The sequence below is a fragment of the Equus caballus genome, chromosome 10 (assembly GCF_041296265.1).
Source record: "Equus caballus isolate H_3958 breed thoroughbred chromosome 10, TB-T2T, whole genome shotgun sequence".
NCBI classification, from domain to species: domain Eukaryota; kingdom Metazoa; phylum Chordata; class Mammalia; order Perissodactyla; family Equidae; genus Equus; species Equus caballus.
In genome coordinates this window covers 23406580-23431448 of record NC_091693.1, presented here as the reverse complement: position 1 = coordinate 23431448, position 24869 = coordinate 23406580, and the positions used below count along the sequence as shown (strand labels likewise).

Here is a 24869-nt window from a genome sequence, read left to right as displayed (position 1 = left end):
CCCTGCCAGGAACAGGTCTCAGGGCAAAGCATTTACAAGGCAAATAGGGTTCCAAAGGGACAAGAGGCAAACTCTTCTGATGAAAGGAAATGATGCTTTTTCCCGTATTTACAGATAATAGGTAGCATCGGGGATGGTGTGCATTACGTGCCAAGCCCTGTTCTAGGCTGTCACTCATTTCATCGTCACAACCACCTATGGGGCGGGCACACTTATTGTCCCCGCAGTGTTGATGGAGCCGCTGAGACCCGGAGAAGCTAAGCCACAGAGCCAGGATCAGGCGCAGGCGGCCTCCTCGGGCCGCGTCTCTAACCATCAGGCTCTCCTGCCTCACAGATGGGCGCCCCCGGGCCGGGCCGCGCAGCCAACCGCACCGAGGCGCTGGCCTTTGTGCTCCCGGGGGTCACCGACGTGCGCGCGCTGCGGCTGCTGCTCTTCGCCGCGCTCCTCCTCACTTAGTCGCGACCCTCCCGGGGGACCTGCTCATCGTCACCTTGCCGGTGGCCGACCGCCGCCTCGCCGCCCCCGTGTACTACTTCCTGCGGCACTTCGCGCTGCTGGAGCTGGGCTTTCCCTCCGCCGTCCCCCCGCAGATGCCGGCCCACCTCCTCACGGGACGCGGGACCATCCCCCGGGCCGGATGCTCCGCGCAGACGGGGCTCTCCTTCCTCCTGGGCCCGGCGGAGCCCCTGCTGCTGCGGTGACGGCCGCCCACCGCTCCCTGGCCGTCCGCCGCCCGCTGCGGCCCCCAGCCCTCGTGAGCACGCGCGTGTGCCCGCGCTCGAGCTGGCCTGCGGGGGCGCCGCCTGCTCTTCCTCACCGGGCCCGGCGTCTGGATGTTCTCCCTCCGCTTCTGCGGCCCGAGCGTCCTCCATCACTTCTTCCGCGACAGCGCGCCCTTGCTGGCGCTGGCCTGCGCCCACACCGGCCTCCTGCAGCCAGTGCGCCTCCTGGTGGCCGTGCGCACCCTGGCCAGCGCCGTGCTGGTGACCGGCCCGTCCCACGGCTGCATGGTCGCCACCGTCCTGCACCTGCCTTCCTCGTGGGGTCGCCGCAAGGCCTTCTCCACCTGCTCCTCCCACATCCTGGTGGTGTCCCTCACCTCCGGGAGCTGCGGCGTCATGTACCTGAGCCCCACGCAGACCGGGCGGCTGCGCCTCAACAAAGGACTTGCCTTCCTCAACACCACCGTGTGGCCCCTGCTGAACCCCTTCATCTCCTGCCTCGGGAATGAGCTGGTCCAGAAAGCTGGCCGGGATGTGCTGACCAAGGGGAGAGGGTGTTCTTCTGAGAAGCCCAGGGCAGAAGCTTTCCTGAGAGCTGCTTATCTCCTTCTTTTTAATTTTTTCAATGAATGCAATTATTTCCCGCTTGAGGAGGGAGGACAAAAATGCTAGTTCCAAAGCTGATTGTGAGGGGCTGGCCTTGTGGCCAAGTGGTTAAGTTCCTGGGCTCTCCTTTGCTGGCTCAGGGTTTCCATGGCTTGGATCCTGGGTGCAGACCTGGCACCGCTCATCCAGCCACGTTGAGGCGGTGTCCCACATGCACAAATGAGGAGGACCCACAACTAAAATATACAACTATGTACTGGGGGGCTTTGGGAAGAAAAAGGGGAAAAAAGTTAAAAGCCGATTGTGGTTATAGTAGTGCATTCTAGGAAAATGGAATGCAGAATGAACTGCTTTCTCCTTAGGAAACACAGCCTCTGGCAGTAACAGTGGAGACCACTGATCGCGCTGCTTATCCAGTCTCCGTGTTACAACAGAGCACCTTGAATTTTATCTGGACCATGATGGCCAGTCGGAGACAACATTTCCCATCCTCCCTTGCAACTACCTTGGTCAGGTGACTAAGTTTTGGAGGATGGGGTATGAGGGGAATGATCTGTGTGATTTATGGATCTTGGTTTTGTAAGAAAACTGCTTGCTCTCCATTTTTATTTCTTCCATCTTCCTGCTGCCTGGGGTATGGTGACGACTGTGGCGGCCACCTCAGGACAAGGTGTGGATGCCATCTGTAGAGGACAGGAGAGACATCCCGTCAGCCTGGGTCCCTGGGTGAGTTCAGGGAACAGAGCCACCTGCTGGCCTTGCGTCACCACATACCCCTCATGCGAGAGAGAAACACAGATGTGTCTCGTCCAGCCACTGTGATTTGGGGGATCTTTGTCACACCTGCTGAACACAGCTTTTCCCACTATTACAGCTGCAAGTGGAAATTCCCAGAGCATGGCCTGGAGTGGGGGAGTCAAGACAAAGGGACAGAACTGCCGTGCAAGGTGTCCACTCTGGGTGGAGAGGGTGTCCCAGTGCAAATGGGCTGGTTCCAGAGACAGCAGTTGTTTGGGGATCCCTGAAACTTGGGGAGGGGAGATGGGGGATCTCCATCCTCTCCATTGCCAGAGCCCCTGTCCCAACTCCAGCCTGTCCCTGGTTCTCCTGGAATGAGCCTGATTTTGTTAGCCTACAGGTTTGCTGCTGGTGGTCATAGGCTAATTGGGCAAGGGCAACATATAATTCCATTCCATGCTAAATTCTGTGAAGGACAAGTCTGGGGTTCTAGGAGAGCTTGAAACAGGGCAACATGACCTGGTCTGAGATGTTAAGAACTTAACAAAATTTTTTTCTTTTGAGGAAGATTAGCCCTGAGCGAAGTACTGCCAATCTTCCTCTTTTTGCTGAGGAAGACTGGCCCTGAGCTAACATCTGGGCCCATCTTCCTCTATTTTATACGTGGGATGCCTACCACAGCATGGTGTGCCAAGCGGTGCCATGTCTGCACCCGGGATCCGAATTGTGAACCCTGGGCCGCCGAAGCAGAACGTGGGCACTTAACCCCTGCACCACCCGGCCGGCCGGAACTTAACAAATTTTAAGTGCCATACACTTGGCCTTCACACTATTATGTTTTTATGTTATATTATATCAAGTGGCTGAGTCTTCCTCGTTGGTGAGGGCAGAAACGGTGGGAGCGTGGAGGGCTAGGATGTATGTGACTATTCCTGAAACCCAATGGGGGAGGGGCCAGCCAGGCTGGGAGCTTCCTGCCAGGGTCTGCGGTCGGAGAGAGTGAGGACACAACAATGGAGGAAGTTTCACAACTCCTGTGCGCAGGTCCCAGTGAGGGCATGACTGTGACCATGCGACACTGGGGCCCTGGGCAGTGGGAGTGGTGACTGGCTGTCGTTGGCAGCTTCAGGGTGCTATATAATGGTCTGCTGGTGACTTCACTCTTTTTTTATGTTTTATTATTTTTCTTTGAGGTTGATTAGCCCTGAGATAACATCTGTCATCAATCCTCCTCTTTTTGCTGAGGAAGATTGGCCCTGAGCTGACATTGGTGCCCCTCTTCCTCTGCTTTATATGTGCGATGCCTGCCACAGCATGGCCTGACATAGGTCCATGCCTGGGATCCGAACCAGTGAACCCCAGGTCACCAAAGCAGAGCATGCAAACTTAACCACTACGCCACTGGGCTGGCCCCTGGTGACTTCACTTCTTTGGGCCTCAGTTTACCCCTCTTTCAAGGGTGGATCAGTAAGTGTCCTTCCAGCTGATAAGGGCATAAACACTTGAACTTGGAGTCAGACAGACCTGAATTTGAAAGTCATCTCCATCATTTTCTAGCCCTGCTAGGAGGTTACACTCTCTGGGCCTCCGTCTCTGTCTCGGTTTCCCCATTGTCCGCTGGAATGATGATTTCCATTTTGTGGCTTCTTGTCTACCAGCTGTTGATGGCAGTGGTGGTGATGGCAGTGGTGCGTGTCTTTGAAGGGGTAGCCCTTGGTAGCCTCTCCAAGACAACAAGGGTGTGTGTAAACCTCCGATGTGCCCTCCCATGGGGCAGCCGCTGCTCTTATCCAATGCCACCGAAGGATTCAGCATCTTGTCTCATCTCACGTGAAAGCAAATCCAGCTTGTGACATGTTTGTGAGTAACATAGATTATATTGATGATGGACGCAAACGGGGCAGAGACAGTTTCCGTGATACACCAGAGAGTAAACAATTAAAATTCCCATTAGTCACCTCCATAAACCGCCAAAAGTTCTCCCCAGGCACCTGACAGCTCTTGTTTCTTTTCGCTCCGACTTTCCCCAGGTGGCTTCTAAAATTGCTTGTCGTCTTGAATGACTTAGCTGTGTCTGCTAACAAGCACGCCTCACACTGCAAAGTCTGCAGTGAACAGATGCCCAAGTGACTTTTCAAAGTGTGCCCTCCACAGAAACAGGTCTTCTGGGATGGGAAAAAGGGAATTCTGCTGCTAGAAAAATTAAAATTTCTCTGTGCCTTTACGGTATCAACATAGAGAAGCGTTTCTCAGGAGAATCACTTGAGGAGTCTTTTGGGTTTTTGTTTTCAAGATTGGCACCTGAGCTAACCACGGTTGCCAATCTTCTTTTTTTTTTTTTTCTGCTTTTTCTCCCCAAATCCCCCCAGGACATAGTTGTATACATATTTTTTTTAGTTGTGGGTCCTTCTGGTTGTGGCATGTGGGATGTTGCCTCAACGTGGCCTGATGAGCGGTGCCATGTCCGCGCCCAGGATCTGAATCCACGAAACCCTGGGCCGCTGAAGCAGAGCACGCGAACTTAACCGCTCAGCCATGGTATAAAATACCAAGGTAGGTATTTTTAACCTTAATGTTAGCCAGGTCCTTCCTTGACCCTGATGATCTAAGAAATTTCTCTTCCACCTCTGCCAATTGCATTGCTATCAAGATTTCTACAAACTGCTGAAGAAGTCTAATGACCTGTTCTAAGGCCTTCTTTGCCTCTTGGTGGCTTGATTTCCCATGTGCATTCCGTGTTTCCCCAAGACGAAACACAAGAGAAATCCACTCACACAAAATATTCCCGCAAACGGTAGATTTTACTGAAGATTTCATGGAGAGACAGAGGAGAGATTTATATCATAGAAATGACAAAGATATATAAAAAATAATAAGTTTTAAAAATTAAAAAAAAATAATAGAGTTTGCAGAATATCCGTCGCTTCTTTTTTTTTTTTTTTTTTCACGAAGATTAGCCCTGAGCCAACTGCTGCCAATCCTTCTCCTTTTGCTGAGGAAGACTGGCCCTGAGCTAACATCTGTGCCCATCTTCCTCTCCTTTATATGTGGGATGCCTACCACAGCATGGCATGCCAAGTGGCACCATTTCCGCACCTGGGCTCCAAACTGGGGAACCCCAGGCCAGTGAAGCAGAATGTGCGAACTTAACCTGTGCACCACCAGTTGGGCCCCTATCCATCCCTTTTAAAAATGTTTGCAAGATACCCCACCTGTAGGACTCTTCCGGTTGCCTCAACTTGTTCCAGCCTCCCCTTCTCTCTTTTCACTCTCCTTTCTATCGTGTGACATCTGCTCAGCATCTGTATCCTACTCTTTTGGTTACAGAAGTGTTCTTCTCTTGGGAAACGACCCCTCCCTTCTGTTTAGTCCACGTGCTCTGTGTGGAGTACAGCCTTCGGCACCCGGCTTTGGCTGACCAATCAGAGTCACAGAAATGGGCACCTGACTGAAGCCGGCCAATGAGAGCTCTGGGAGGGTGGCGCTTTCCCTCCGGGAGGCTTAGCTGGTAAAGTTTAAATCTGGACATGCCAATGGCCTGGAGCTTCCATCAGGTGGGGAGAGTCTGTATGAAATGAAGCAAACGCAGAAGAAAGCAGGGCAAAGAGACTCTGAACGGCATAGGTTGTTTACCCAGGTGAGCTGTGCCTGGAGCTAGGACCGTTTTCTTTTTCTCATACAGTTTTTTTCTATTGAGATGTAACTCACATACCATAAATTCAGCCTTTTGAAATGTGCAATTCGTGAGCCAGTCCTGATGACCTAGGGTTAAAGTTCGTCATGCTCCATTTTGGCCACGGGGGTTCACTTCCTGGGCATGAACCACACCACTCACCCGTCAGTAGCCATGCTGTGGCGGCAGCTCACGTAGAAGAGACAGAAGGACTTACAACTAAAATATACAACTAGGTACTGGGGCTTTGAGGAGGGGGAAAAAAAAGGGAGAGGAAGATTGTCAGCAGTTGTTAGCTCAGAGCAAATCTTTCCCAGCCAAAAAAAAAAAAAAAAAAAAGCACAGTTCAATTTGGTCTTTTTGTATATTTGCAAAGTTGTGTTACCATCACTACTATCTAATTCCAGAACATTTTCATCTCCCAAAAAGACATGGCATATTCATTACCTGTCGCTCTCCATTCACTCCCCCATCCTCCCAGACTAATCTATTTTCTGTCTTTATCGATTTGTCTATTACAGACATTTCACATAAATTGAATCATACAACATGTGGCCTTTTGTGTCTGGCTTCCTTCACTTAGCATAATGTTTTTAAGGTTCATCTATGTTGTGGCATGTGTCAGTAATTCATTCCTTTTTGTGGCTGAATAGTATCCCAGTGTGTGGATGTGCCACAGTTTGTTTATCCATTCATCCATTAATGGATATTGGGATTTTTTCTACTTTTTGGATATTATGAATAATGCTGCTATGAACATTCATGTACAAGTTTTTGTGCGGACATATTTTTGTTTGTTTGTTTGTTTGTTTTTGAGGAAGATTAGCCCTGAGCTAACGTCTGCTGCCAATCCTCCTCTTTTTGCTGAGGAAGCCTGGCCCTGAGCTAACGTCCATACCCGTCTTCCTCTACTTTATATGTGGGACGCCTGCCACAGCATGGCTTTTGCCAAGCAGTGCCATGCCTGCACCCGGGATCCGAACCAGCAAACCTTGGGCCGCAGAGAAGCAGAACATGCGAACTTAACCGCTGCGCCACCAGGCCAGCCCCTGGACATATGTTTTTAATTCTTTTGTGTATGTACCTAGGAATGGAAATGGATCAAATAGTAACTATGTTTAACTTTCTGAGGAACTGCCAAACTATTTTCCCACTGTGTGGAAAGTCAGTGGTACATGATTTTGCATAATATCTAGATTCTTTAGATTGAGCTGAGTTTTATGTCTCAATAGTAAGAGCTTTTGACTAGTGTACTGCCACTTGCAGGAGCAAAATAACACATTATTTTTTACCCATATCATGAAGATCAACTTTCTCCCTCCTTATAATTCTTAATGCTCATCTTTCTCTTCCAACCTGCTCATCAAGATTCTCTTCCAGGGCCAGCCCAACGGCACAGCAGTTAAGTTCTCATGTTCCACTTCAGCGGCCTGGGGTTCGCCAGTTCGGATCCCGGGTGCGGACATGGCACCGCTTGGCAAGCCATGCTGTGGTAGGCGTCCCACGTATAAAGTAGAGGAAGATGGACACAGATGTTAGCTCAGGGCCAGTCTTCCTCAGCAGAAAGAGGAGGACTGGCAGCAGATGTTAGCGCAGGGCTAATCTTCCTCAAATAAATAAATAAAAATAAAAAGATTCTCGGGGCCGGCTCCGTGGCCGAGTGGTTAAGTTGGCACGCTCCGCTGCGGCGGCCCAGGGTTGGGATCCTGGGTGCGGACATGGCGCTGCTCGTCAGGCCACGTTGAGGCGGCGTCCCACATCCCACAACTAGAAGGACGTGCAACTAAGATATACAACTGTGCACAGGGGGGGTTTGGGGAGATAAAGCAGAAAAAAAAAAAAAGATTGGCAATGGTTGTTAGCCCAGGTGCCAATCTTTCAAAAAAAAAAGAAAAAGAAAAAGATTCTCTTCCAAACATACACAACTGCCCTTAACATAAATCCTGGTGCCAGTCATTACAATAATAAAAATTCTTTGACTTCATTATATTTCCTTCCACTTATTAGCACACTAGAATATTTTACAACAAAGATATGGCATTTTTATAATCAGAGAATCATATTTCCTTGGTGAGAGAAAAAGGTCTTAGGAAACATTTTCAGTGTTTCTTGAATTGACTCTCATGAAAAATGGTCTCTCCTTGTCTTTAGATCTTGAGGCCCTTGAGGTCAGGGGCTGAGGTGGATTCACTGCTGTGTTTCCAGAAATGGTCCTGAGCTACAGAACTCCCCAGAAATTGCCAAGTCTCTGTCTTTCCGTGAGAAAGAAGGGCTTTCACAAAAGGGGATGTAAGAAATAGACGGTTACTGACTCAGCGTCCCTCCACCCTCCCCTCTGAATTCCTAGAAATTTTTCTTTCTCCTCTTGTGAGACGAGTGTGGAAGGAGGTCAGACCATGAGTCATTGGGGAAGCTCAGATCTAACCCGTAAAGAACCCAGGTTAGCAGCATCTTCTTCCTCTCCCTCTGCTTTAGAACTTTTCCTGCTCACCTCATCTCCTGCAAACACATCCGCTGCCCCCACTCAGACCCCTGAAGCATGACTTCAGCCTCCTCCTTGTTCTCTCAGACCCCATGCTTCCTCTCTTGGTTCACCCTCCACAAGGGCCCTGAGAGTTTTCCTTAATCTGAATCTGACTCCATCCTTCTCTTACCAAAACCACTCCATGCCATACAATGGAATATTATTCAGCCATGAAAAGGAAGGAAGTACCGATATGTGCCACAACGTGGATGAACCTTGAAAACATTATACTAAGTGAAATAAGCCAGACCTAGAAGGTCGCATCATATATGATTCCATTTGTATGAAATATCCAGAAGAAGCAAATTCATAGAGAGAGAAAGTAGATTGGTGGGTGCCATGGGGAAGGGGAGGGGAAAATGGAAAGTGACTGCTTGATGGGTATGGGGTTTCCTTTTTTTTTTTTTTCTTTTGAGGAAGAATAGCCCTGAGCTAACATCTGCTGCCAATCCTCCTCTTTTTGCTGAGGAAGACTGGCCCTGAGCTAACATCCGTGCCCATCTTCCTCTGCTTTATATGTGGGACGGCTGGCACAGCATGGCTTGTCAAGCGGTGCCGTGTCCCCACCCAGGATCCGAACCAGCGAACCCCGGGCCACTGAAGTGGAATGTGTGAACTTAACCGCTGTGCCACCAGGCCAGCCCCTGGGGTTTCCTTTTGGGATGATGAAAAACTTCTAGAAATTGGATAGTGGTGATGGTTGCACAACACAGCCAATATATTTAATCTCTCTGAATTTTACATTTTGAAATAGATAAAATAGGAGCTGGCCCCTGTGGCAGAGTGGTTAAGTTCATGTGCTCTGCTTCAGCAGCCCAGGGTTTCGCCGGTTCGGATCCCTGGCTCGGACATGGCACCGCTCATCAAGCCATGCTGAGGTGGCGTCCCACATGCCACAATTAGAAGGACCCACAACTAAAAATACACAACTGTGGGGCTGGCCCGGTGGCGCAGTGGTTAAGTGCGCACGTTCCGCTTCTCGGTGGCCTGGGGTTCGACGGTTCGGATCCCAGGTGCAGACACGGCACTGCTTGTCAAGCCATGCTGTGCCAGCTGTCCCACATATAAAGTAGAGGAAGATGGGCATGGGTGTTAGCTCAGGGCCAGTCTTCCTCAGCAAATAAAGAGGAGGATTGGCAAGAGTTAGCTCAGGGCTAATCTTCCTCAAAAAGAAAAAAAAAAAGCACACAACTATGTCCCGGGGGTCTTTGGGGAGAAAAAGGAAAAATAAAATCTTTTAAATAAATAAATAAATAATAAAATAGTTAAAATAGTAAATTTTATGTACTGTGTACTTTACCTTAATTAAAAAAAAACCCAAAACACTCCATGGCTCCCCATTGCCCTCGGGATAAAGTCCCAGCCTCACTCAAGGTATTTCTGACCTGTCTTCTGATCGTCTCACCCACTTCATCTCCTGATATTTTCCTCTTCTCCCTCTACACCCTAGACCCTTCCAATCACTCAGCAATTTCTCACCTCCCCGCCACGTCGGTCCATTCCCTCCACCTACAAAGGTGGATTCCCCTCCTCCTCCTCTGTTGAAACACGCTCTTCCTTCAAGACCCACTTCACACATCGAGTCCTCTGGAAGTCCCCCCCACCTCTCCACCCCTTAAGTTTTTCTTTGCTTTGAAATACAGATGCTTCTGTATTTGTTTATGCGTGTCTGTCTGTTTGCTCCACTAGATCGTAAGTCCCACAAAGGCAGAGAATTTGTTTATCTTTCACAGCTTGTTTCTTTCACAGCAGCACACAATGGATGCTTAATAAGTATATATATATTATTTTTTTTGCAGAGAAAGATTCACCCTGAGCCAACATCTGTTGCCAGTCTTCCTCTTTTTTTCCCCCTCTCTGAAGCCCCAGTGCATGGTTGTATATCCCGGCTGTAAGTTGTGATAGTTCTTCTATGTGAGCTGCCGCCACAGCATGGCTACTGACAGATGGGTGGTGTGGTTCCGTGACCAGGAAGCGAACCTGGGCTGCCGAGGCAGTGAGCACTGAACATTAACCACTAGGCCATCAGGGCTGGCTCCTAAATAATTTTTTAATTAATGTCACCCAGATAGCAGCTGGGGGCATCTTTGGTATCTATAACTCTCAACTCCAAGGCTTTGGAAAATCTGAAGTTATCTCATAAAATTTTTTTCCATTTATATAAGTGCTTTTTATTTATTTCTTCACATTTGCTCTATATTAAGCCCTTCTGAAGACAGCTTACAGAGGTTTGAACTTTACAGAAGTCTGGCTTCTTGCAAATGTGGTCTTGGACCAACAGCATTGGCACCAACTGGGAGCTTGTTAAAAATGTCCAATCTCATACTCACTAAGTCGGAACCTTTATTTTAATCAGATCCCCAGGCGATTTGCGTGCACATTAAAGTTTGAGAAACACTAGGACATGCTTTTGAGATTGTCCCCAGAAATGGTCACTAACCTCAATTCCGTTCCTTAAATAACCTCTAAAGCTATATTCTTTGTGTGTTCTGAATCCAGCTATATTCTGAATCCAGCTATATTGTGAGTCCAGGAAACATTCTTGGCCCTCACAAATTCCTCCCCTTTCCTTTGAGTGTACAGTCATGCACCACATAACAACATTTCGGTCAATGACAGACCACATCTAGGACAGTGGACCCATAAGATTAGTACCATATAGCCTAGGTGCGTGGCAGGTGTACCATCTAGGTTTGTGTAAATACAGTCTATGAGGATCGCACAACAATGAATTCAACTAGCAACACATTTCTCAGAATGTATCCCCATCGTTAACCAAGGCGTGGCTGTATCTGTGCTGCCCCTGCTCCTAGTAGCAACAGCAGTTGAATAGGTACTCCCAGTAACAATGGTAGTTGGATGTGTAAGAGGAAAGTGAGAGTAGGGAAATTCAAGGATATTACATTGGAGAGTCAGAGGCAAATACCTCCCCTTGGAGATTCCCATTTTGCGAAGGTCGTGTAAGGACATACCCCATGTTCTATTTCTGCATTCCTTTGCCACGCCTTTAGACACAGCGTGAAGGGGAGGTGACTTTTCCAGGGTCTCACAGCTAGTAAAGTGGCGAGGCATGGAATGGGGACAAGAGGAGTGTGTAATGTCTGGAGGATCTCCATGTTGCACCACGCTGTCCCTGGAAAGAAGCAGAAACTCAATCATCGCCCCCAAAATGCCTTCTTCCCATTGCTACAGCACTCAGAAACATTCATCGGGGGCTGGCCCAGTGGTGTTGTGGTTAAGTTTGTGTGTTCCACTTTGGCAGCCTGAGGTTCACAGGTTTGGATGCAGGCACGGACCTAGCACCACTCGTCAAGCCGTGCTGTGGCAGCATCCCACATGAAATAGAGGAAGATTGGCACAGATGTTAGCTCAGGGCCAATCTTCCTCAGGAAGAAAACCCAACAAACATTCATCAACTCCCTGCTACCTATGGGAGCCTCCCGTTTTTATGAATTCTGGTGGAACAACATGTTCATGATTCCCTTTGTCTACTGCTTAATACCAATAGTTTTATACCCCTAATCAATCCAGACCAATAATAATAATAATAATCAATTCTTCACAACTTTTCATGAGACATTGTCCTACATCAAGCATTTCCTGACTTTCATACGAAAGCGGGAGATCGCATCCAGAGAAGGCATTATCGTCTCACAGAATCTCTCCACCACCTGCCCCTTCCCCCTCTCTTCCCAATTTTTCTCTGTGTTTCTTTGCTCATGCAAAATAATCAAGCCAGCACCACTCGTCCGTCGTTTAGACTAGCTTTAAGATCTCGTTTTCCATGGCAAGTAGTTTAACAAAATATATATTTTTGCCCCAAACAAACACTGTGCTCTCTCCTAGATAATTTCTGGTAAATAAATTTTCTCCATCTTGGGGCACATAAAATGTTACTTGTATGTGTGATTCATTCATTACGTAACTCATCAAACGAAATGAGGCACTCACGGTATGTGAGCCACTGTTCCACTTGCTGGGGAGAAAAATGTAATCAAAACTGTGATGGGCTGAATTGTACCCCCTTCCAACATCTTAACTCCCAACGCTGTCCTTTAGCCTGTTTTTGAACTTCATATAAATATAATTATACAGAATGCACTTTTTTATATCTGGCTTAACATTACGCTTATGAGATTTATCCCTATTGTTTCCTGTAGTTGTGGTTTATTTCTCCTTATCCTTTTTTTTTAAAAAAAGATTTTATTTTTCAATTTTCTCCCAAAGCCCCCCAGTACATAGTTGTGTGTTTTTAGTTGTGGGTCTTTCTAGTCGTGGCAGGTGGCATGCCGCCTCAACACAGCCTGTTGAGCGGTGCCATGTCCGCGCCCGGGATCTGAACCGGAAAAACCCTGGGCCATGGAAGCGGAGCTTGCAAACTTAACCACTCGGCCATGGGGCCGGCCCCAATTTCTCCTTATTCTTGAAGGCATTAGAATTGGGATTGCTAATTCCAGCCAAAGCATCGTAAATGAGGCAATCCTGCCTTCACTGTTTTCCAGAAATCATTACATCATTGTATCAGCCCGTTTGGGCTGAGGTAAATCGCAGTAATAAACAATGCCTACATCTTAGCGACTTACTGCAACATTGTTTACACACAAGTTCATTGTGAGCCACTCAGCTATGGCTCCATCTGTATTCTTTTCATTCCTGGTCCAACGCTGAGAAGAGAGTCTGCATCCGTTTCTTATTGCTGCTCTATCAAATTACCGTCACACACATTTATGATGTTACAGTTTGGGAGGTCAGAAGTTCAAAACGGGGCTAAAATCAAGGTGCCCCCAGGCTGTTCCTCTTGGAGGCTCTAGGCAAGAATCTATTTCCGTGCCATTTCCAGATTCTAGAAGCTTCCCTCATTTCTTGGATTGTGGCCCCCTGCCAGCAATCACATCACTCCTACCTCTGCTCCCATCATCACACCGCCTTCTCCAACTCTAGTTCCTGTCTCCCTTTTATAAGGATCCTTGTGATTACATCGAGCCCACCCAGATAGTCCAGGGTAATCTCCCCATCTCAAGAGCCTTCAATCTAATCACATCCGCAAAGTCTCTTTTGCTATTTAAGATAACATATCGCAGGTTGTAGGGAATGGCACATGGACGTCTTTGGGGGACCATTATTCTGCCCATCACAGAGTCCCTATCTAGCATATCACAATCTTGTGGCTGAGAGAAAAGAGAAAATAGCAGACCTATGCAAAGTCCTTAATGCTTCTACCTGGAAGAGAAATTTGCTCACGTTTATCGACATTTCACAGTCACGTTGGCTCATAATCCGTCAGCCAATGCAAGTGACACGTCTGAGTCTGATATCCACAGAAAAGATGTCTAATCCTCCCACAAGAAGGGGCGGTCGTTATTTTGATAATAATCCCATCGACCAGAAACACTAGTAGGCGAGGAAAACAGCAGGAAGGAAAGGGGAAAGAGAGTGACTGGTCACGGGAGCCAGGAAGAGGGAGCAGAAGCGAAAGTCTTTCTCATGCGTCAAATGGCTCCCGCGATTTTGTAATCTCTCCCAACTTCCCCTTCTTCAACGTGGACACCGGTTGGAGATTGGGGCAGGGCGGGCGAGAACTGAAGAGTGAGGAAGCACCATTTCAACAGAAGGACTTTCCTCTCTTTCATTCCTACAGCCTCTGCCCGACAATGAGCAGGTGGGGGGCATGTCGGCAGCGCTCGTCCTGTGTGTAGAAACATCCTAGTCTCCGGCTTCTCTCTTTGGGGGTTCACGACGCCCCCATGCCCCAAATCCCGGTCAGGGATGGCCTCTGTCGCCTCTCCGCCTACCTGGAAGAGCTCGAGGCCGTGGAGCTGAAGAAGTTCAAGTTATACCTGGGGACCGCGACAGAGCCGGGCGAGGCCAAGATCCCCAGGGGGCGTATGGAGCAGGCTGGTCCTCTGGAAATGGCTCAGCTGCTCGTGGCACATTGCGGGATGCAGGAGGCCTGGCTGCTGGCTCTGAGCATCTTTGAGCGGATCAACAGGAAGGACCTGTGGGAGCGAGGACGGAGAGAGGACCTGGTGAGGGGTAAGGCGGCGATGGGACCGGCAAGGCTGCAACCCAGTTCCCTTCTCCTTCATGACAACCGCTGGGCTCACAAGACCGGGGTTCTCTTTTATCCCCTTGGCCTTTGTTCATGCTGCGTTCTCCCTGGAACACCCTCCATCTTCTCTGTCTGGAAAAATCTTATTTATCCATCAGAATCTTGGAGGAACTACTTTCTCTGAATTTTTTACTCCTCTTCTCTCTCACTCTCAGCCACCTTGGTGGCTTCAAAACCCCACTTTTATGCTTCCTTAGCTCTCAGATTTATTTTATTATATCCTCTGTCTGAGAAAATAATCACCATGGTACTAAGACTGATCGATTCCGTCCTATAAAAAGGCATCCACTGTGCATAATAATACATCCACTCATCAGCACATCCGATGCTTAAAATGATGTGTGACAGATATTATTGTTACATCTATTGTATAGCTGAGAAAACTGAGACTCTGAAAAAAATGATTTGTCCCCAGACAAAAGTTTGTGAGATAATATATGCAAAGTGCTTATCACAATATCCAGCAGATGGTAACTGCTCAGCAAATACCAGCTATGGTTGGAAGTGGCAGACATGGCATTTGAGTTCTGGTTTTTCGGGTAATTTCTCACCTGTCTCCACTAATGGGACACGGGGACTCCTGACTCCTCTGGGTGACTCTCTGTGATTCCAGCGTCTGGCTATGGCCAGGAACAGAGTAAGTCTTGGTGAACGTTTGTTGAGTGACTAATCAAGTTCTGCTGTACACAGTCGCTTGTGTGAGGCTTCATGTCTCAAAGCTAAGGAGGAGTGATGGCAGTGGTGTGCCAGTCAGTGTTTAACATCTCCGAAAAAACAAAGTCTTTAATAACTCTGAACAAACAAAGGCCCTGGTTTGCAGCATTTTCTTTTTCTTTTTTTAAAGATTTTATTTTCCCTTTTCTCCCCAAAGCCCCCCAGTACATAGTTGTGTAGTTTTAGTTGTGGGTCCTTCTAGTTGTGGCATGTGGGATGCCACCTCAGCGTGGCCTGATGAGCGGTGCCATGTCTGCACCCAGGATGGTGAAAACCTGGGCTGCCGAAGTGGAGCGCAAGAACTTAACCACTCGGCCCCAGGGCCGGCCCCTCTGTTTTTAATTTTTGAGGGAACTTCCTTACTCTCTTCCATAGTGGCTGCACCATTTTACATTCCCACCAACAGCACACAGGGTTCCAATTGTCTCCCATCCTCATAGCACTTCTTATCTTTGTTTTTTTAAATTTTAGTTATCCTAATGAGCATGATGTCTGATTCCTATCACTTATTTATTTATTTATTTATTTTTGATTACTTTTACTCGGGCATCAACCTCGAGTCCTTCTTTCCCAGAACCTCACACATCCAATCTATTGGCAAATCTCAATATATTCCAACTCCACGCGTTCTTCTCGTTGCTGTCACCCAGTCAAATCTACCACCAACATTCTCTGCTATGGTCACCAGCTCCTTACAGGTTATGCTCAACTCATCAGGCAGCGTGATCTTTAAAATTATTAATTAAGTCATTTCCCTCTCCTGTTTAAATTCTTCCACTGGCTTCCTGCTGTGGATGGAATGTGGTCCAAACTCCTTAATATGCTCCTACATGCGCTCCAGACTCACTCCCTAACACTTACCCTGAAGCTCATTCCACTCCGACTTCATTTCCTCTATTGTGTCAAGATTGTTTCTTCCCCAGGACCTTTGCACTTGCTGTTTTTTTTGTTTAGAATGCCTCTGCTCACATATCTAGCCCATTGCCATTCAGTTCTCAGATTAAAGGTCTCATCCTCTGTTCCAGTCACCTCCTATTCACCCCATCAGTGAAAGAGGGATCTCCCACCATAATTAGTACTAGACAGCTGAACACAGGCCACGCGACACTGGACAGATGAGACTGACAACAGTCTATTAGTCTCATGGACTCGCAGCCCAGGGCAGGGGACCGCACGCACCATGCAGGGTCCCACAGGGTTGACCTCAGCAATGCAGGGACCCAGGGGGCGCTGTGGGAGGCAGGCTTTGTAGTGACAAGAGGGTGGGGCGCTTTATGGCTCCTGCAAGAAGATGTGATTGGCTTGTTTGAATAATTTCATGGACCAGCAGGGAGGGGACACTTGTTAGATCAAGGAGCAAGTGAGATGCAGTTGGTCGTCTAGGAGACACGGCGACCAGGTCGGGTGCAGTTGGTCTAGTTCTGATCAGAGGACTAGCTGAGGGGGGAGCCTTTCCCGCGAGGTGGGGGGCACGTCTCATAAGAGCACAAGGACTCACACTTAGACCTCTGGACTCCCAGGAGGCTCAAAGATGTCAAGGAAACACTTGAAATTTTAGGTCTTACGCTGCATCCACAGAAAAGCTTTTCCTGGCCACCCAAACTCAAATAGTACTTTGATCACTCTGTTGTATCACCTTGGTTAATTTCAGACACAAAGTTTATCGTGATCGGAAGTTATATTTGGTGTTTGTTTTTTACTTGCTGAACTCCCAGCACCATTGGAATGTCAGGTCCACGGAGAAAGAACCTCGTGTCTTGGTTATTGCTGTGTATCCAATGCCTAGAAAAATGCCTGGACAACGTTGGTGCCCAATATCTGTATATTTGCTGGATGGATGAATGGATGGTTGATGGGTGAGACATGGTTGAGAGCTGAAGGGGAGGAAGGGATCCAAACTGACTCAGAACTCCCTGGCTGAGGGGGTGAATCGGATGGATGGAGATGTCAATCATCATGATGGGTACCCAGGGAGGAGAGTGGGTTATGCAGAACAAGTGTTTTCAACAATAGTGCGTGTGAGGTGAGGTCACTGCTAAACCTGCTGGGATGTGGATAGGCGGGGAGTTATCACGTAGACAGTTTGGCGTGAGAGTAGCTAATATTATTGAGTGCTAGCCAGATACGTGCCAGCTGATCTCACAAAATTTCTCCTCCAGATACTCCACCTGGTGGCCTGTCCTCGCTGGGGAGCCAGTCGGCATGTTCTCTGGAAGTCTTTCCTGGAACTCCAAGAAAAGGTGAGCCATGAGCCATGTATCCATTAGAATGCATGAGGCTACCTGTATCCGACTATCCACCTGGGAGTAGGTCAATCAAAAAGGACATGTATGTAATGTTTGCGTATACCAAGAAGTCTTGGGCTGGGTGGGTGCAGAATTCATGCAGTGGACTAATGACACCACTGAAGCCCCACTTCTCCCTGTGTTTCATTTGTCCTAAGATGTGTCACCTCATGATTGCAAGATGGTGGCCCAACCATTTTATACAAGAGAATTCTAAGCAATGACCAAAAGGGAGACAAAAGCCTTTCTTCCTCAAGAGACTATTATTTTATCCAGGAATACAATTCTCTTTTTTCGAGGAAGACTAGCCCTGAGCTAACTACTGCCAGTCCTCCTCTTTTTTGCTAAGGAAGACTGGCCCTGAGCTAACATCGTGCCCATCTTCCTCTACTTTGTACATGGGACACCTACCACAGCATGGTGTGCCAAGTGGTGCCATGTCCGCACCCGGGATCTGAACCGGCGAGCCCTGGGCCACCGAGAAGCGGAACATGCGAACTTAACCACTGCGCCACTGGGCCAGCCCCTAGGAATACAATTCTTTTAATAAGCTTCCTCCCCTTGAGTGGTCATACCTGTGTAATTCATCGGTCAGGACTGGGCACATACCCCTTCTCAGACCAGCCACTGGTAAAGGAGAATGAGATTGCTCATGGCTGGTTCAGCAGAACCATAATTCATCCCTGGGGCTTGTGAAGGGATAACACTCGCAGGACCCAAGGATGGACACACCCTACTTGAATAGAATCAGGATTGTTGGCAAGGACACAAAGGATTCTGGACTCTCTTCCAAGGGCATCTTCAACGCATTGGATCTAAGATCCACCCCCATGGATCCCTGCCCTACCACAGACTCATAGCCTGTTCTTAGACAAGTCATTACCCCCGGGTCTGGGTCTCAGTTTCCCCATTTGTAAAATGTACCTTCTCTGCCTGCCTGCTTCTCTGAGTCCGGAAGCATCAAACACAATAATGATTTGGGAAGCTGTAAAGCAGCGCTGTCCAACAGAAACATGGTGTGAGCCACATATAGGCTTTGAAATGTTCTAGTAAAACAAGTAAAAAGAAGTGAGTGAAGTTAATTTTTTTTTTAAAGATTGGCACCTGAGCTAACAACTGTTGCCAATCTTCTTTTTTTTTTTCTTTCTGCTTTTTCTCCCCAAACCCCCCAGTACGTAGTTGTATATTCTAGTTGTGGGTCCTTCTAGTTGTGGCATGTGGGATGCCACCTCAGCGTGGCCCGATGAGCAGTGCCATGTCTGCGCCCGGGATCCGAACCAGCGAAACCCTGAGCCACCGAAGTGGAGCGTGTGAACTTAATCACTCAGCGACAGGGCCGGCCCCTGAAGTTAATTTTAATAAAATATTTCATTTAACCCAATATATCCAAAATATTATCATTTCACCAAGTGATCCACATACAGCATTATTAGTTAGATATTTTATATTCTTTTTTTTTTTGCACTAAGTCTTCAAAGTGAGGTGTGTGTTCATTTTGAATTCTAAATTTTCACTGGAAATACTTGATCAATATTTAGATTTCACAAAAATCACAGTTGAAAAGTAGATTCATGGGCTGGCCCGGTGGCACAGCGGTTAAGTGCGTGCATTCTGCTTCGGTGGCCCTGGGTTCGCTGGTTCAGATCCCGGGTGCGGACATGGCACCACTTGGCAAGCCATGCTGTGGTAGGCATCCCACATATAAAATAGAGGAAGATGGGCACGGATGTTAGCTCAGGGCCAGTCTTCCTCAGCAAAAAAAGGGAGGATTGGCAGCAGATGTTAGCTCAGGGCTAATCTTCCTCAAAAAAGAAAAGAAAAGAAAAGAAAAGTAGGTTCACTATATGTTGTTCGAATGTGCTTGCAAGTTTTTCAATCACTGAATCAAGTATTGGTTTTTAAATGTAGATACACATTAATTGAAATTAACGAAAATGAAAATTTTAAATCCAGTTCCTCAGGCGCATCAGGCACATTTCAAGTACTTAGTGGCCGCATGGGGCCGGTGGCTACCGTATTGGCCGGCTCAGGGCTGAAGTCGGGGCAGGGATTCATGGTCTGGCGTTAGGAGCTCTGTAGCCAGAGCACCAAGTTTGGGCTTTTATTTCCACCACCTACCGCTCCAGCCAGGCAGCCTCGGACAAGTCAAGCCCACTTTCGGAGCCTCAGTTTTCTCCCCTGCTTGTTTGCAAAGTGTCTGTTTCCTCTCTCCTCGGCTTCACAGCTGTCCTTACTCTAACACAGTCAGAGCAGTCATTCTCATGGGGCGGATTTTCGTCCTCACGGGGGACACTTGGAGCAAGGGACCGAGAAAGATCTGGGCTGGTTGGGACTGTGGTGTCAGGGCGCTGGGGAACTCCCAGCCTGCGATGGAAGGAAGGTGGAGCAGAGGCCGCGAGGGCTCTGAAGAGCTTGGATGAAGAGCTTAGACTCTCATCATGAGGCCAAAGGGGAGCAGGAAGGGTTTTGAACAGGAGAGGAACAGGGTCAAATGGGGTCGGAAAAGTCTTCCTCTGGGGTTGGTGGGGACGCTGGACTCAGGGGAAGGGGCTGGGACAGGGCGTTTAGAGGAGGTGAGAGGGGAGGCCCAGCTGGGGCAGGTGGCCATGTGGACGGAGGGGAGAGGAAGGGAGTGGACAGAGAGACTCAGGAAAGACAAGGGCAGGGCTTGTAGACCGATGGCTAGAGAGAAAGGAGTGCCAGGAATCTACCAGGAGCCCCTCTGTGAGACTGCAAGGTTACCAGTAAGAGGGAGAGTGCTGGGTGTGGGGAGGACGAGAGTTCGTTGGTGAGTGAGGCTCTTCCTTGGGGTGCAAATTATAAGAGGGTGCCAAAAAAGCTCAGCCACCAAGAGAAATATTTCAATGCAGTATTTTCTAAAAGTCAAAATAATTGCCCAAAAAATCCATGATGAACAAAATATCAACATTTTAATTAAAAGCACGATCAATTTTATTGATTTTTCCTTTGGCCTCAGGCTCCAATAGGGGTCAGCACAGTGCCGAAAGTGATCCAGTCTTTAAGATTTTCTTTTCTTTTTGTTATCTTTTTTTTTCTTGAGGAAGATTAGCCCTGAGCTAACATCTGCTGCCAATCCTCCTCTTTTTTTTTTTAAAGAGTTTATTTTTTTCCTTTTTCTCCCCAAAGCCCCCCAATACATAGTTGTGTATTCTTTGTTGTGGGTCCTTCTAGTTGTGGCATGTGGGACGCTGCCTCAGCATGGTCTGATGAGCAGTGCCATGTCCGCACCCAGGATTTGAATCAATGAAACACTGGGCCGTCTGCAGCGGAGCGAGAGAACTTAACCACTTGGCCACAAGGCCAGCCCCTAATCCAATCCTCCTCTTTTCTCTGAGGAAGCCTGGCCCTGAGCTAGCATCCATGCCCATCTTCCTCTACTTTACATGTGGGACGCCTACCACAGCATGGCTTGCCAAGTGGTGCCATGTCTACACCCGGGATGCCCTGGCTGGCCCCGGAAGTGATTTTTTAAAAAAATCAATACATGAATGGATGAACTATACACACACACACACGAATAATAGCCTTACTTGCTGCAATATGGATGAACTTTGAAAATATTATGCTAAGTGAAATAAGCCAAACATGAAATGACAAATATTGCATGACTCCACTTATATGAAGTAGCTAAAGTCATCAAATTCATAGAGACAGAAAGTAGGACGGTGGCTGCCAGGGGCCGTGGAGGAGGGAAGAAATGGCGAGTGAGTGTCCACTGGGTGCAGAGTTTCTGCTGAGGATGACGAAAAAGCTCTGGAAATGGACGGTGGTGATGGTTGCACAACACTGTGAATCCGCTTAATACCGCTGAGCTGTACACTTAAAAAAAAGGTTAAAACGGTAAAGTTTATGTTATGGTCTATTTTACCACAATTAAAAATAAAAGAGTACGTGTATTTGTTTTGAGAGAGTCCTGGGATCGAATTCAGATCTTTTTCACCTTCTCTTGGGTGGATATTATGGGCCTCTGGTGACATCCAAATACCAAGGGACACATTTTTGTCCAGATTAGGGTTTCTCCACCTTCCCACTGTTGACATTTTGGGGCTGAATAGCTCTTTGTCGTGGGGGCTGTGCTGTGTGTTGTAGGACGTTCAGCAGCATCCCTGACCTCCGCCCACCAGACGGCAGTAGCACGCCCAGTTGTGACAACCCAAACGTCCTCCAGACCTTGCAAAAGGTCCCCAAGGAGGACCCAGTCTCCCCATGAGAACCGCTATTCTAGATTACTCCCAGACATCTATACCAGCAGGTGTTCCCAAAGAACCTTTAAGCAAAGGGTTTATAGAACGGGTAAGTTCTCCTTCAGTGCCATACGCATCTACCTTGTTTCAAAGCAGACCCAAAAAACTTTGCAGCCCTGCTTTCTCCACCTTTAATGGGGGTGCAAACCATGCAGCGATCTTGTTAGACAGGGAGGTTCTGATTCAGTCGTAGGGAAGCAGGGCTCAAGATTTCACGTTGCCAACCAGCTCCCCGGTGGGCCCACATGGGATTAGGTGTTCTTTGCCAGGAGAGGCTGAGGATGGGGTTGACTGACACATGCTTCTCGCCGCATTGCGGTCGTCCCTCAGCCGGAATGGTGATGCCCATGCTGCTGGCACAGGGACCACCATTTGAGCAGCAAGGATAGCACACTGTGCATGAGAGGTTTCCATGTTAACGCCTCTACTTCCCATGCAAAGCTTAGATCTTCACAGGGAGGTACCAAGATTCTCAGACTCCACCTAGAAAACCGTTCCAAGGATATCACAGAACAAGTAGGCACTAGACCGTGGTTTGTTTTAACTCAGGAATTCATGAAATGTTGCTGACGAGTCTTCCACGGATCCTCCCTTCCTCTCCATCAGATCCCCGGGAATCCTACAGGAACCACGTACGCCGGAAATTCCGCCTAATGGAAGACCGCAACGCGCGGCTGGGGGAATGCGTCAACCTCAGCCAGCGCTACACCCGGCTCCTCCTGGTGAAGGAGCACTCAAATCCCACGTGGGCTCAGCAGAAGCTTTTGGACACGGGCCGGGGACACACGAGAACCGTAGGACAGCAGGCCAGCCTCATCCAGATGGAGACCCTCTTTGAGCCAGATGAGGAGCGCCCCGAGCCGCCGCGCACCGTGGTCCTGCAGGGGGCAGCAGGGATGGGCAAATCCATGCTGGCCCACAAGGTGATGCTGGACTGGGCCGACAGGAAGCTCTTCCAAGACAGGTTTGATTACGTCTTCTACATCCACTGCAGGGAGATGAACCAGAACGCCTCTGAGCGGAGCGCGCAAGACCTCATCTCCAGCTGCTGGCCTGAGCCCGGCGCGCCCCTCCAGGAGCTCCTGCGAGCTCCTGAGCGCCTCCTTTTCATCCTTGACGGCTTTGATGAGCTCAAGCCCTCTTTCCACGACCCTCAGGGCCCCTGGTGCCTCTGCTGGGAGGAGAAACGGCCCACCGAGCTCCTGCTTAGCAGCCTGATTCGGAAGAAGCTGCTGCCGGAGCTGTCTTTGCTCATCACCACCAGGCCCATGGCTTTGGAGAAGCTCCACCGCTTGCTGGAGCATCCCCGGCACGTGGAGATCCTGGGCTTCTCCGAGGCGGAAAGGAAGGAGTACTTTTACAAGTATTTCCACAACGCCGAGCAGGCCGGCCAAGTCTTCCATTTCGTGAGGGACAACGAGCCCCTCTTCACTCTGTGCTTTGTCCCTATGGTGTGCTGGGTCATTTGCACTTGCCTCAAGCAGCAGTTGGAGGGTGGAAGGCTTTTGAGGCAGACATCCAGGACCACGACGGCAGTGTACACGCTCTACCTCCTGAGTCTCATGCAACCCAAGCCAGGGACCCCAACCCTCCAGATCCCACCCAACCAGAGAGGGCTCTGCTCTTTGGCTGCAGATGGCCTCTGGAATCAGAAAATCCTTTTTGAGGAACAGGACCTCCGGAAGCACGGCCTGGATGGAGTGGATGTGTCTTCCTTCCTCAATATGAACATCTTCCAGAAGGACATCAACTGTGAAAGGTTCTACAGCTTCATCCACTTGAGTTTCCAGGAGTTTTTCGCAGCCATGCACTATATCCTGGAGGATGGGGAGAGCGGATCCGGCCCAGACCAGAACGTGGCAAGGCTGTTGGCTGAGTGCGGGTTTTCAGAAAGGAGCTTCTTGGCGCTCACCGTCCGTTTCCTGTTTGGACTCCTCAACGAGCAGACGAGAAGCTACTTGGAGAAAAGTCTTTGCTGGAAGGTCTCGCCTCGCGTCAAGGCGGAGCTGTTGGAGTGGATCGAGAGCAAAGCGCAGAGCGAGGGCTCCATGCTCCAGCAGGGCTGCTTGGAGCTCTTCAGCTGTCTCTATGAGATCCAGGAGGAGGAGTTCATCCAGCAGGCCCTGAGCCACTTCCAAGTGGTCGTGGTCAGCAACATCGCCACCAGGATGGAGCACATGGTTTCCTGCTTTTGTGTGAAGAACTGCAGGAACGTCGTGGTGCTGCACTTGTGCGGGGCCGCCTACAGCGCGGACGAGGAAGACGGGCTGAGGGGGGCTGAGGGGCCCCAGGCGCCACTGGCACAGCCGTAAGTACTCGCTGGGGCTCTCTCTCCAAGTTCACGCTCTTAACCGAATTCGTGTCCTCAACTGGGGGTGGCTCCACCCCCACCCTGGGAGATGCTTGGCAATATCTGGGGAAATAGACGGTTGTCACAGCTAGGGGAGACGGGAGGGGTGCTACTGGCTTCCAGTGGGTAGAGGCCAAGGATGCTGCAAAAACATCCTAGCCCCCCACAGCAGAGAATGACCTGGCTCCCAGATCATGGTCGACGGTGTCCTGCTCTTAAACAATACTCTTTAGGACCAAATTGGGGCCCATGTCAAGGAGAATGTATTCAATCTACAAATATTATCAAGAGCACTTTTCTTTAGACTGAAAACAGTGCGAATAAGCTGGCCAGTGCCCCTGCCAGAGCAAACATCCTCAAGAGAGGCAGATAGATAAAGAAAGGGTGGGGCTGGCCCAGTGGCACAGCAGTTAAGTGTGCACGTTATGCTTTGGCGGCCTGGGGTTTGCCAGTGCGGACGTGGTACCGCTTGGCACGCTATGCTCTGGTAGGCATCCCACATATAAAGTAGAGGAAGATGGGCATGGATGTGAGCTCAGGGCCAGTCTTCCTCAAAAAAAAAAAAAAAAAGAATAGTGAAGGGACAGGCCCCATGACTGAGTGGTTAAGTTCATGCACTCCACTTCGGTGGCTCAGTGTTCGCCAGTTCAGATCCTGGGCGTGGACCTGGCACCGTTCATCAGGCCATGCCGTGACGGCATCCCACATAGAAGAGCTAGAATGACATACAACTAGGATATACAACTATGTTCTGTGACTTTGGGGAGAAAAAAAAAGAAGATGATTGGCAACAGATGTTAGCTCAGAGTCAATCTTAAAAAGAAAAGAATAGTAAGCAAATAAATACGCAAACAAGAAAACAAATGAAATTGATGATTAA

The 24869-nt window shown here is 48.8% G+C and overlaps 1 protein-coding gene and 1 pseudogene across 3 annotated transcripts in view; both read left to right on the top strand.

Annotated features, from left to right (window-relative positions):
- The first annotated feature begins 307 nt into the window (after positions 1 to 307).
- LOC138915761 (olfactory receptor 6E1-like) lies at positions 308 to 2837 on the top strand (annotated as a pseudogene).
- Positions 2838 to 13854: 11017 nt separating this feature from the next.
- Positions 13855 to 24869, top strand: part of NLRP12 (NLR family pyrin domain containing 12) — a 31269-nt gene continuing 20254 nt past the window's right edge. Inside the window, exons 1-3 of one of the 3 annotated variants that reach the window (XM_001494403.5) lie at positions 13855 to 14299; positions 17249 to 17329; positions 22246 to 23947. In XM_001494403.5, the coding sequence (XP_001494453.4) occupies positions 14011 to 14299; positions 17249 to 17329; positions 22246 to 23947 (2072 nt within the window). In that variant the 5' untranslated portion in view covers positions 13855 to 14010. The remainder of the gene's footprint in view (positions 14300 to 17248; positions 17330 to 22245; positions 23948 to 24869) is intronic. The other 2 variants (XM_070223243.1, XM_023650339.2) reach the window with 2 other exon arrangements.